Source organism: Ischnura elegans, chromosome 4 (genome assembly GCF_921293095.1).
Source record: "Ischnura elegans chromosome 4, ioIscEleg1.1, whole genome shotgun sequence".
Taxonomy (NCBI): domain Eukaryota; kingdom Metazoa; phylum Arthropoda; class Insecta; order Odonata; family Coenagrionidae; genus Ischnura; species Ischnura elegans.
Genome location: NC_060249.1, coordinates 7014610 through 7028390, shown reverse-complemented (window position 1 = coordinate 7028390; position 13781 = coordinate 7014610). Strand labels below are relative to the sequence as shown.

Genomic DNA, 13781 nt, shown 5'->3' with positions numbered 1-13781 from the left:
CCCGAACGTGCAGGGCACACTGTGGTGCGTTTACGCATTTTTTACAAGCAGAGATACATAAATAGGCGCGCCTAAAGTCATTTCATACGAATGCTGCTGCCTAGGGGCTTTTCTTACACGATTTTACGCATAAGTCAAGCGTTGCGTTAACTTGCTTCGTGAGCGGGCCTTTACGCAACAGATTTAGACCTAAAAACATTTTTTACGGTTGACAACACAAATAGCCAACAACTGAATGCATATAATTTCAACTTTATTAACTGCTTTATAAAACCACAATGTCCGACATTTCATAAGTTAAAACGTCAAAATTATAGAAAATTCGTTTAAAAAAATCCGTGTAAACGCTCTCCGATCCACCCTATGGAGATTCAATAAAGAAAATGCCATACTGACAAGCAATTTTGATGCTTATTTACGTAAATGTATTGAATTTGTTTACTTATTTTATTATAAGTAAAATATGATTAAAAACGGTACAGCCACTCTTGATTTATAAATGGTGTAACTAAATTGTTCATTGTTTTTTAGGCGGTACGATGTTCGCCGGGTCAGCTAGTAATCTTATTAAGTGCTTACTATATGCACCTTGTTAATCAGCAATTTTGTTCGAAAATTTATCAAAAATAAGTTTTTTTTCTTCAGTCAGTTCGATAAAATATTTTTACTTATGTAGTGAGATCAATTCGCTTCTGTTCTTTGAGGCTCTTAAAACTGATGTCTCTCTCATAATAAAACCCTCCGTGTAAATGACTAAGTTTGAACTAAATTCTAGTTCATTCCATTATGACTCTCAATGAAGAATGTTTTGTGTTTTTTGTTTATATTTGTCAGTGACTTTCGGTGTCGTTAAATTTATCACTTGATCCAACGATCGCGATGATTTTTTTTTGGCAATAGTCGTCAAATGTGATCATGCTCCTTGAGACTTCATTCGGCGGTCGCACCTGAACGTGTGTTAACACGACGGATATACCCCGCGGGTACATGCGTAGAACTATACAACATAAAAATTGCGTCGTGTGAACACACAAAATTGCGAAAATTCACGAATGCATGACCAAAAAAAGGACCTGTTTTAATTTGATGCATCTATGCATTTATCCGAGAAATTGTCAGTACTTGCACTGGTAATTTCATCGTGTAGATATGGCTACAGGCATAGTAAATGCCTTTTATCTTCGGATTCAGTCTTTTAAGATGATTTTCAAGGTTGAGCTTTCAAGATATTATCGAGGTTAAGCCACTGCGTAGTCCTCAAAGTGAATAATGTCCCCTTGTATCTTTCTTTTCCCTCTACAACATTTTCTATCGTCGGATCAGCGCCAGAATAGCGGGGCTTTTATGTTTAGGCCTCTGTTGGGTTGACATGAGTTATCTGGGAGCTATTAAGGGCCACGACGGATGGGGGGAAGATATTCCGCAGAGGATGGGGCAGAAAGGGACCTGCTAATAGAGGCGATAAGAGGGCGAACTGAGGGGGGGGGGGTGGAATGCCACGCTTTCCTTTTTCCATCATTTATATGTTTTATTCGCTCCATTTACTTTTTTTGCGCGGCGGGGAATCATATATCACACCGAATAATTATTTCGCGTGCTCTCTCGGTCCACAGAGTAGAGAGTCGCTTACGGGGTCGGGGGGTGGGGATGGAGTTGCCCTGCCCCCCACCACCCCTACGAAGGGGTGTGGGGGTGGAAGTAATGCGGGCTGCCGCTGTCACAGGGAAAGTGGAGTCGGCGGTGGCGAGAATTTATGTCACAATCGCACGTTTTATTTCGCGGCGATTTCGTATCAAAGGGTCGAAGCAGAATAAAAAAAAGTAAAGCGATTAGAATAGAAACGAAAAGAATGTCACTCGACGTTTGCGGTGAATTTATGGTAAATTTTTGAACGCAGCGAATTTTTATCAGTCTTTTTATTCCGTTCCAATTTTTGTTTTTTTTCCTCTTCTCGCAGAAATGTTTTGATTTGAAAGCGGTTTCATGTTCTTATGTCCTTTAACGCCATGGTTGATATTAATGAGGTCCTGTTGAAATCCACCTGTTTACTATGCGACAACGGAGAATGTTATTGGATAGTGATCGAAGACTCCCGGCTTCAATTCCCGCATTTATATTGTTGAAAAAAATATCGATGTACGAGTTGATCTTGGGAAAGGAACTGACAGTGATTAGACCCCTGATCGCGTGACATCCAAACGTCTGTGGTGAAGGCCTCTACCCTCACCTATTTAAACCGGTGCACAGTGGTCTGAAATTGGAAAAAGCCGGACAAAAGTCCAAAATAGCGTTTTATTGAGGTAGAGACTTGAAACTTGACACATATAACAACTCATTTTTTACAGATCTCATCCGTTGCTACGATACAGATGACCAAACACAACCAAATTTTAAAAAGCACGCCCGACCTCATTTGTTTTCGAAAAACTTAGAATTTAAGCTAATGGTAGAGTTTTTGAAGTAAAAAACATTGTATTCCAATAATATGGTACTTAATCTACGTTTTCTATTATTTTTAAATATTTTGGTTGATATCGATGCGGTATAATGTTGCAAAATGGCGGCTCCATTTTTATGGCAAAACCTGACATAAAGTAGACATTATCTTTAGTTTGAGAAATAACAGTTCTGCAATTTTTACTGAGAATATTTAGTAGAGATAGCTTAAGAATAAAAAACAAACATCTTAGGAAAAGGTTGGCAGCGGAAAAAATCCAACGCAATATTTCAATTGCGCTTCGCGTCCCGACTCCGCCATGCGAAGGTTTAGAGACTCAGTGATACAGATGGATATTTCATGATGTTTGGAACTTAATTACTTAAAATCGTCGCGGCGTTCCGGTCAAAAGCAGAGAAAGCAATGATGTGACTGTTTATTGAACGGGTTTAATGTATTTCAGAATAATCGATATCTCACATCTGCCATGGCCTGACTGAATTTTGACCCTAATAACTACAGCTTCAGTAGTGCAGCTTACATACTTACGTAGGGGGCAAATGTGTCTTAATGGGAGCACCCCGCGCTTATTTCGGATGGCGAAAACGCCTAATGACAGCGATTTCTTTGAAAATCGGTCTTTAGAATCTCCATGGGTGGAAGCTCAACAAATAAATTTTTAACCCCAAAAATAACGTAGTTTGCGCAATAATTTGCCTTTGATATTATATTTAATACTACCATATATCTAATTAAAATACAAAAGAGATTTTATGAACTCATTCGCAACTCGCACTGCAAACCTTTATTGCCTTAGTCAGCACAAATCACTCCATTTGGGGGTTAAAAACCTTTATTGTGAAATGATTATCCATGGAATTTTTTAGAAAAAATTCGGCCAAAATCGCCGCCGTTTTTTTCCTAGGCCCGATTTGGTGTGAAACACCTCAATAGTGGCTACTTACTTTTAATTTCTCAGGTATTTCGCAATAGAATAACCAATAATAATAGAACCAATAAATACTAGTGTCAAGATTCTCGTTTAAATAAAAATGAACGATAAAATTGAACGATAAAAATCGCGCGACCATAAATGGAATATTTACCTATTTCTTGCCCTTTTTTACGTACAGTAGGTACTATATTTGAATTATTGTATTTTTTAACATACTTTAGAAAGTGGTTATAGACCTTTTAATGTGCCAAAAAAGAAGTATTTTCCCCTTTTATATTAACATCGACATCCATTGATTTGGAGGTGTCCGCGGTTATTTAATGACCGCACAGTATTCTCTTAAAAATAAATCGACACGGCAAAATCCCCAAAAGAATCGATCGAATATTCATTCACTACTCGCCATAATAAATGTTTAGGAAATTAACATGCCTGGGTCTGGGGTGAGCTCTACCCTCACCTATCCCAACAAACCTTTGGATTCAATTCCTGAGTGAGTGTAATATCCATTGACATTTTTTATGAATCATCATCACATGTCAGCGATACTAAGATTGGTTTGACGCAGATCTCCACCCAATTCTGCGATCAGCTAATCTTTTTACACCTATTTTACACGTTTTTTCCCTTTTACATTTTTCTGTACACTGTTCATATATTTTGTTCGAGGTCTTCCTTTTCCGTTCTTGCCACCCACTTGTCCCTCGACTGTTATCTTTATCAGGCCATCTTGTCCTATGATATAAAATAATAATAAGATTTATTTTTCTTGGACCTTGACCATTAAGTACAATTTGTGGTCATATCATACAAAAGAGCTCAAGATATGGCCTATAAGGTAGTTCCGTCTTCTTGTCAATGTTTTCATGAGGCTTCTCTTCTCTCCTTCTCTTCTCAGGATTTCTTCTTTACTTCCTCAGTTGATCCATTTGATTCTCATCATTCCTCTGTAGCACCACGTGTCGAAAGCCTCGACCCACGATATCTGCGCTGCTGTCATTGTCCACGCATCACTTCCGTTGGGAAGCATCCTCCAAATGTAAGTTCTGATAAATTATTTTCTTACTTATACGTTTGAATTCCCCACTGCGAGTAGGTCTTTCTTTTTGTGGAATGCTCACTTCGCCTGGGCTATTCTGCTGATTATTTATTTCCTTTTATCTCCTATCGCCAGTTATTCTGATTCCCATATAATACAATTATGAATAACAGCTTTATGAATAAGTCTCACATAGTGGTTAGGAGCCAATTGATACCTGAATTGAAATAAAGGCAGGAGAGTATGAAATTATCTAGGTGCTACTGATGATCCATTCTCAATGATTCTTGGCACAGGCTTTAAAATTAGAAAAAGATTATTATTTGAATTCTAGGTTTAGGTTTAGAATTTTTATTATCCAAGCAGAATATTTATTGCTATAAAGGAACGAAATAATTACTATTTATCGCTACTTATTACTTCTTGCTTATCTCTTCGGCAATTTTACCCATATTTTAAGTTTTATAAGTGGATAGTGTGAAAATTTTACCCTTCATTCTCACAAGTACATAAAGGAAGAGTATTGAACCACAAGAAACTGTAACGGTGATAGTTAACATCTGTGAAATCCGTGGTCGCTAATATATCTTCCTGAGTTTCTCGCAGAAATTTCACCATTATCGGCCAATATCCAGCTTTCATTATCTGAGTTCCTTATTACGTTTCTGAGTCTACGATAACTCATACAGTTTAATGGTAGGATATATATTCTCAGTTGACTTGGTCGACACTGTTCTTCAATAGCCTTATGGTTACATTATTCAATAATATATACCGTTGAGTTTCATGCATTGAATTCCTGCCAGTCAAATATTATGGCCGATTAATCAATCAAATATCTAATCTATCAGAGCCCAGATGTATTTTGTATGCATACCAAGGAAGTATTTTAATTTCCATGAACCTACCCTCAAAGCAAAAGAATACCGCGGTAAATTTGAGAAAATACAGCTGAAATAGTGGTATGGAGTTTTCCGAACAGAAGTCTTGTCATGCATCCATGGACATAATCAAAGAGACTTTAAAATAAGAATAAAATTAGGAAGCTTTTGTGGTCACTCATTCAATTATAATATCCGAAGGTACGGAGAAAAACGTGTTTGAGGGAATCTTGAATCAGTGGATAGAGGAGCAGAAACAGAAAAGTAAAAAACTCTGCTGGATAAATGGAAGAAGAGTGATGATTATTAATACTTACTGAAGTAATAAATAACTAGAGGCAGGAAATTAAGCGGTAGCTCAACGTGAGCCCTTGCTGGCAATTAATTTCTGAACAGCAGCAATGTTTTCGGAGCCATATGCCGTCACTAAATAGTAGATCGATTGATGACTTATTCATTGATACAAATTCACAGCCCAAACTACCGGGCCGATCGAGATGAAAATTTTGGTGGTAAAAGTAAAAAAAAATTCATCGGGAGGAAAAATCTCAAAATCCCGAAAAGTGCGATACTTTTCGATATATATCGAGTTGAATTAACATGGCAGCCTTATGGGACTAAAACTCTTTCCTTAATTACGACTAAACTTGGCGTGTCAGGGTAATCGTCTCCCATTGACGTAAACTAGATTTTTTTGTCTATTTTTTGGTACCTTTGTTTTTCGTCGAACTCTTTCGATCACTGTCGAAATAATTTTTGAAAATCGACAATGCTTTTCTTATGGACCAATTTTGGAATTTTTTTTGACCCACTTGCAAAAGTAGTAGGACCGTCGCCGCCTAATACAATTTATCTAATTTTTTACCTGATTTTTTGGCTATCTCGGAAAATTCGTATGTCGAATAGATTCCGAGTTATTAGCATTATCGAAATAACATTGTCGAGATAGGACGATAAATAAATATCGATTTGAGAGCTGGCGCTTCAAAATTAGGCTATTCAGCTCAAAAAAGCATGCCTACAAACGTACCTTCGGTACGTCCAGGTTTTCATTTTTAATTAGGTTTCGTAATATTTAATGAATTATTTCGTTCCGAAATTTTCCCAAATTATTTTCTTGAGCCCCCGGCAATCGCCGCCATTCCTAGCCGCCAAACGGGCGGTGGTCGGTCTCCGGAAGAATTACACGCATTTCCCTATCCCATTAATGTATTTAGACGGGTGAAATTTGCGGAGGGCTAATATTACCTTTTATCGCTTTCCCGGTACGCCCAGGCGAAGCCACCATTCTTTGCAATAATACTAACGTAGTAAGAAGGCAGTAAGTTTATTCATGATGAGAGAGAATTTTGTCAGATATAAAGAGATTTAAAAAATAATAATTTTTTCCTCAATTTCCCTTCACGGTTTTAATTACAGAACCTTTTTTTCTTTTCCATGCCACGCTGACCTCAATTCCAACTTCACACCCCGAAATATCCTTTCAAATACCCTGAGCGGTTCCGCAGGCGTAAAAAGTAAACAAAAGGGCAGCTAATCAAGGTTCTCCCCTCCCTCCACCCCTTTGCGACCCTCATCCGACCTTCGGGGATTGTTCTAATCTCTCGCTCGCTTGATTCTCAATCGAAAATAAATAAAAATAATCGACGGTTATTTTCTCCCTCTCTCTCGGCCAAATGGAGTTTACTTTTTTTTTAACCTTTCCTTTTTTTCTCTTTCTACATCGACTTCCTCTGCGAGCTCTATTTCCTCCGATGCTACAGATTGGTTCCCTTTCTCCCCGTCCTTTCGCATGGCGGCGCGGCCGGCGGCAGGGTTTGAACCCCTTGCAGCCGCTGCACATGAGTGGAGGCAATGAGGCTGATCGCTGGACCGAGGGTAAATGGGCCGTCCCTCGCGGGGACATTGCGGTGCGGGCGAATCCCTCGGGGGGCGCCACGCAGCAGCGCTGTGATTACGACCCCAATACCCGCGAACAAAGACCTCCTTCCCGGCAGCTGACGAGTCATTGGGGGAGATTCATTCACTCATTCATTCATTGCACCGTGCTGATTTATTACTTTTTTTATTTTAACTTGACCTCTCTCTAACGCCTTGTTCATAGCAGCTTTACTTAGCTTGGCGAATGAAGTACATGACTTTACTTAAGTTGACGTACTCAACTGCCTCAGACAATTGAACAACCAGTTTCAGACATGCATACTTACTTTTCCATGTTTAATTGACACTCGGATATTCCAGTCTTCATAATTTTCATACATACATAATACGACGGAGGAGTTGGAAACTCTGATTCATAACCACTTAAAATGGTGTTATTTTAGCTGGGAAAGAAATTAATTGAGAGAAGTTCAAAATTCTCTTGCAATTCTCGAGAAGCAATGAAGACAGTCTTTTCCTTAGAGAATCATATGCAAACTATCGCAATAACTCGTAGTATATCATCAAATTAATTTCATTATTGATGCGCGATTCATGCTCTGATTGAAAGAATTTTTCGGGTTCATTATAAGTTATAGGTAATTTTTTGTGCCAATATGACTTTAACCTCTGACACTATATAGTTTTCACGACGGATAACCGCAGAAAATCTGGCTGTCAATAAGAGTTACATAAAATAAAATCACCAACATAAAGCTTTTGATTGAATAGACGATCATATAAAGGGAGAAGATTAGGTGCTGATTCCGAAAGGCCACCAAGCCTATCTCTTGGTTGGTTGAATTCTGGTCTCCTCGCCGTACTTGACTGCCTTCGACAGTTTTTAAACCAATTTAGGGCATAATTATTTTTTCAGCTTTAATGGGCATTCGCATATTTCTGTCCTGAGAAATTTTCCACGTAGCCAATCGGAACCTCAATTTAACTAAGTCCATATGGATGGTTAATAATGGGCATGGTTAAAGATATTTTAAATTCTACCTCTAGCGTAATTGAAAAAAATTATATTTTAGATCGGGCTAATGCTAATGCTATCCCCTATTTTTTTTAACGTCAGGTAAACTCTCATTTTCCAACTTTTATAGTATTGGTAAAACTGTTGCTTTTATTTATAAAGCTTTCAGAACCAGAAATAAGCACACAACGATGTAATAAAATATTATTTATTTCATTTTATGAAGATATTGTCTTGATAGATATTCACTTTATGGAAAATACCGTATTTAAGAGTAAAACCATCCCCAAATATAAAAATAAAGGAATTTCCCATTTTTTTGTTTGGGACCAAATAATTTTACTACACCACCTTTCTTCCTGTTAAAAAAATTCACGGACTGCAACAATAATCAAAAATAGATGCTGAGACTCTCGAGTGGAAGAAGACAAAAAAAAAAGAATTCTTAATGACCTATTCGAGAAAAGATGTTAGAAAAGAGAGTCATTGATGATCTAACTCAGTGATTAAACCCTAATATTAGGAGAGAGTAAGTATTGAACACGAACTGAGCTTCGGGCATGCGAAGCTCACACATTCCGGTTAAGAGGGTCATTGCTTATCCTTGGCCCACATTGACCAAGGATTTTAATGTCGGATGTCAGAAGGCAGCAGTCCCCTTGGTTAATCCGCAGAGGTGACTCGAGATCTTGATGATAGCGGCGGCGAATTAGCCTAGCAGGCTGGAGGAGATTCCGCCGGCCACGCCGTGATTGCAACCCTGAGACCCTGGAACAAAAGGCCTCGCCTTTCCGGCCGGCAGCAGACTGGCGGCGAGCGGGACAGGGCTGGGAACACACACACGTACATACAACACAATGCAACCGCGCGCGCCAAAGGCCAGTCATTGTCTTTCCTCCCTCCCGACTCGCTTGGGGGCCGCATTCTTGATGCTGCCGTTGCTCTGTAGCGATGTCCGATTTGCTACCGCCCTTGGATGAGACTGATGGCCAAAAAGGAAACACCAACGCCTCCGAAAATGCAACGAGTGTCACAGAAGGGGATGATAGGTTGGTGATCTGGAAGTCGATAACGCGTGGTCAGGGATATGGAAAGAATTAGGGCTATCTATGCAAATCAGATCATATTTTTATTCCATTTAACCAAATAGCATGTAAAATGGAAGTGAAATTTATTTTTTAAGCATAAAAAGAAAAATAATTTAATTAGAAACAAAGCCCAGTTTAATTCCGCGCACATATATCTCAGTCTAACTTTGTTTCCACTAAAGAGATAACGGCACAAACCATAATTCTTATTCAATTTTAAAAGGAATATCATTTCTGTGGAGATTTGAAATCAAAAAGTTTTTTGTCGAGTCTTAAGGACGAAATAGAAAAGTTATTCAATGTATTTACCGAGGTGATGGAACAACGGATATAAACCATTAGCATTAAGGAAAATGGTTTGAAAAACTCATCAGTATAAATATTGTTAATTTATAATGGTTTCCGCACAGTAAAATTTGAACCGAAACGCAAAATTATAATTACATACATGAAAAAATAAATATTTTTTTTTTAAGAATTCTCACAAAATTCAACCGTATTAGAGTGCAAAGAAGTCACTTCCATCGACATTAATTACGAATTTCTTGAAATCTACGTTTCATCCACTCGCAACTGAGCAAGTTTCTTTGAGCCAATATCCTTGCGATAGAATTAACGTATTTTCAAAGATTGTTACTTCATTCTTCCATAAACAACATAATAAACGAATATGCACTTGATTAGGCAATCATAAACTTTACGAGTGAAATGTAACTGCTTATCAAATGAATTCAGTGGCTGTAGTGGAATCTTCTCTAGTCTTAAACGACTTTTAAAAATGCCAGAAACACTTTTACTGGTGTGATGCTCAAAGCTGTTAGCTAGGAACTTTTGGCAGCATACGATGCTATTATAGATCTAATTTAAAGTCAAGAGTTTCTCTAGTTTAAAGTGAGAAGCATTTTTTTGCTTGCTCAGATCTTTAATTCGTGCTCTTCTTTAAATTTAAATATTCAAGGCCTTCAAGACGAAAAAATGCGATCCAATGCGCCAAAAATAAAATTATTCTCAATTATTAATCCATTTAGCTTTTATGTTATATTTAAATGCAATGCTTAAGTACTTCCGAGGACAAATGAAGGATATTTGGATGTTAGTGATTATTTCGTCTGTGCCATCGCAGAAAATCTGGTGTTGTGTCAGTGAGAGAGCATCTTGGACGGAAGCCAAGGCGCGACCATTGAGGAGATATCGTAAGATCCTTCCTATGGACCCCTCCTTTCCCCCAACCTCCTCCGGAAATGACGTCACAATGGAGCCGTGTCCTGATATCCGCGCCCCGCTGATTCCTTTGCCTTCTCAAGTATCCTTGGCCTCCGCTGTCATTACATTAAATATGAGTGCGTTGGAAGCCGAGGGGTAAAAGTGATTTCTTTTCTTTTCTAATCACTGTTAGGTAGCGAAATTAGGTATAGATAACAAACGGGATCAATTAGACTTTTAGTAGTGAATTTGATTTTCCACTCGATGTCAGCACAGAACACAGGCTCACTCGTTGCCCTTGGCAACCAGGTTTTTGTATATTTATTCTAACAATTGACTTTATATAACTTTGTTGAGAGAAAAAATCTCTTCTACCCCTTGGCTTCTCACCCCTTCAGATATATATATATATATATTTCACCGAGCATTTGGAAAGGGGCACAACATATTGATGAGACCGCTGAATGAAGACCCAAAACATTTACTAAACTTAATAAATACTAAAAGAACCGAACTCGTTATTTCGACTGTTGGTCACGGCTCTAATGTTCATAATTCCACAAATTTTTGTTTAATCGCCCAGTTTTTTTTATTATAAAAATTTTATTCACGATATCGTTATTTTCAGGGCATCATGCCTATTTCTTAACGGGTAATATATTAAAGCAACGATGTGCATTAAATGCGTGCGCAAACTATCTGAGCCGACGATATTTTTGGCCTCTTGATTTTTCTGCAGACTTTCATCCATGATATTTTAAAACAAGTTCAGAATCTCTGCGCGTGAGTTATTACACGCGAATACTTCAGATTTTTTCGCTTCTTTGAATTCAATTTTTAAGACCCTGAAGGAGAGATATCGCTATTGTAATGCCAAAAGTATATCGTCGTTGTCTGAAAGGCATAACATTAGGAACAAAATTCTCAAAGACTCGCTTTGCAAAATTAATCGAACGTAATGAATTTTGATGTTATTTGTGTGTAAAAGGAGATAATCCAGCCGGATGCCTGTGAGGGAATATTTTGGACGGAATCCAAACCTAACCACCGAGGGAAGACTTCCATGGGACTCTTCCCTTCCCCCTACCCTCCGGAAATGACGTAACAATGGTGCCGTGTCCTCATATCCGCGCCCCACTGATTCCTTTGCCTGCTCGAGTCTCCTTGGCCGCCAATATTCCGCGCGCGAACGACCCCACCGCGAAAGGCGCGAATTCTTCCCGCCCGCAGCACCCTTTTCCCTCCTTCCACGGAACGAAGGTTATTGGGGCGGGAACTATCCTTTCCCAGCCCGGAGCCGCAAAAAGAAAGCCTTTTTAAAAGAGTAAGCCTCGGTCGCTAGTCTATTCTTTTCGCGGAAAAGTTCGCCTTTTCAATTCCCTCGAGGGATCACCGTCCAGATGTTCCACCGCGCCACACACCAGAAGCAAAAGGAATTTCCGAGCAGGATCCATTCTTCGCATGCTTTTGGCCTTGCCTACGCGCGCGATGGGATCTCCCCAAACGTCTTTCGCCACATTTGTGGAAGTTACTCGCCTTCTTCTTCTTCATTCCCTGTTTGTCTTTTTCTGTAATAGTTACCACAGCCAGAGAATATATCCGCGAGTTATAAATGTAGCAGTCGAGTAGAGAGCAAGGGGTTTCATAAAATATATTTTTAAATTTCCGACTAGTTTAGAAGAGACCTGTAACTAAATTTGCAAAGTCATGATAACTTGGAGATATAAAAACACTCTTTACTCCTATATTCTTATTCTTTATTGTAAATAACTGAAAAGAATGTGTTGCTGTTGGTTTCTCCTATTTTATCCCTTATCAACGGGTTGTAAATCGTATATGTTAGCTGCAAATTGCATCAAATGTTAGTCGCTCGGATTTGTGGAGGTTTTATATTCAGCAGATGGGATTCTATTTTTTCACTAGTGATGCATCTCATCTGAGATCCATGTCCATTGACATAGTTATCACCGGCGGAAGTATTAATGACTCAATTACTCTATAATAATAAAAAAATTAAGCATTGATAACACGATGTATTCCGTAGAATTATTTTCGCAGTTGTAGACGCTCATAATTGGCTCATTTCATTTGGGCTTAGCGATCTACGAAACGCATGATCATGACTGTTTCCAGCTATCGTGTGTGTATCTTTCTTTTCATTGTTGTGTCCTTGTAACTTTATTCTGTTGGATAGAGTTGAGCTGCCCCAGGGCCATCTATTGGTTACTTTTGTGGGCCAAAGCAAAGCTAGTTTTCTGTTTATAAATCCTCGCCGAAATCATGATAATTCTAAGCGCTCTGTCAGCATAACTGGCACGGTACTTGACCAGTAGCTAATGTAGAGGTCCTGAGTTCACGCCTGGTCGCTGCATTTTTACTCTCTGATTTCCGACTTTCTCTATTCACCTCAGCACCGTTGTCCTCGTCTTATTAGGATTATATGTTCTTTTTTCTTTCCTATGCTTTGAATTTTCCAATTGCTTACGCAGCATATACAATATGCCTATAACCTATATTAAAAACCAATACAAGTTGAAACAAAGAGACATGGACACAGAAATATGAAGCTTCATTATTGATGGAATAAAATTCGCTTGTTTTATACTCACTAATTATTTCGCTAAAGTAGCGATTTTTTCACTCGAAACGGAAATGGGGTAACAATTCTCGGTGATTAAAGCTAAGTTAACTGAATGCGAGAGTTTCTCACACCAGCTATGAATGCTTATACTGAAGTATCAGTGGACACGAACGGTGTTTTGACACGAAATGGGTAATAAGAGAGATGCCTACTGTGGCCACTAAAGCTGCTAATCTTATGCGAGAAATGCGAAGGCATGGATACTTGATATGCATATTGCATAAAGTGTCATATTAATTTCGTCAAGCTAGAGCGTTTTTCTCTCTTTTTTTAATCCGCAAATTGATTTGAGCATTGTGGGAGCATAGACCGTGAGCGATCTTCACGCGAATTCGAATTTGAGGTGAAGTGCATGGAAGTTAAAATGCCTTCACTTTTGGTACCGCGGAGACGGCAATCCAATTTCCAGATGGGACGTCATCGCCTTTTTTAGAGTTCTCTCTCTCTCTCTCACCGCTTCTACCTTTTGACGATTCCCCATCTATTCATTCCTCTTTCCTCTTCCTTTTCACTCCTCTTTTCTACACTTTTTACGGCATTTACACTTCTTTACACTTTTTGCGGAATTTACCATGAATTGCATTGGGCACATTATTCGAGACAATGATATCGGATGAGGAGTAAAGCTTTCAACTGATACT

The 13781-nt window shown here is 38.7% G+C and overlaps 1 protein-coding gene across 1 annotated transcript in view; it reads left to right on the top strand.

The window, feature by feature from the left end:
• The first annotated feature begins 3820 nt into the window (after positions 1-3820).
• Positions 3821-13781, top strand: part of LOC124157122 — a 35459-nt gene continuing 25498 nt past the window's right edge. Inside the window, exons 1-2 of the mRNA XM_046531627.1 lie at positions 3821-3885; positions 4346-4431. Of these exons, the coding sequence (XP_046387583.1) occupies positions 3821-3885; positions 4346-4431 (151 nt within the window). The remainder of the gene's footprint in view (positions 3886-4345; positions 4432-13781) is intronic.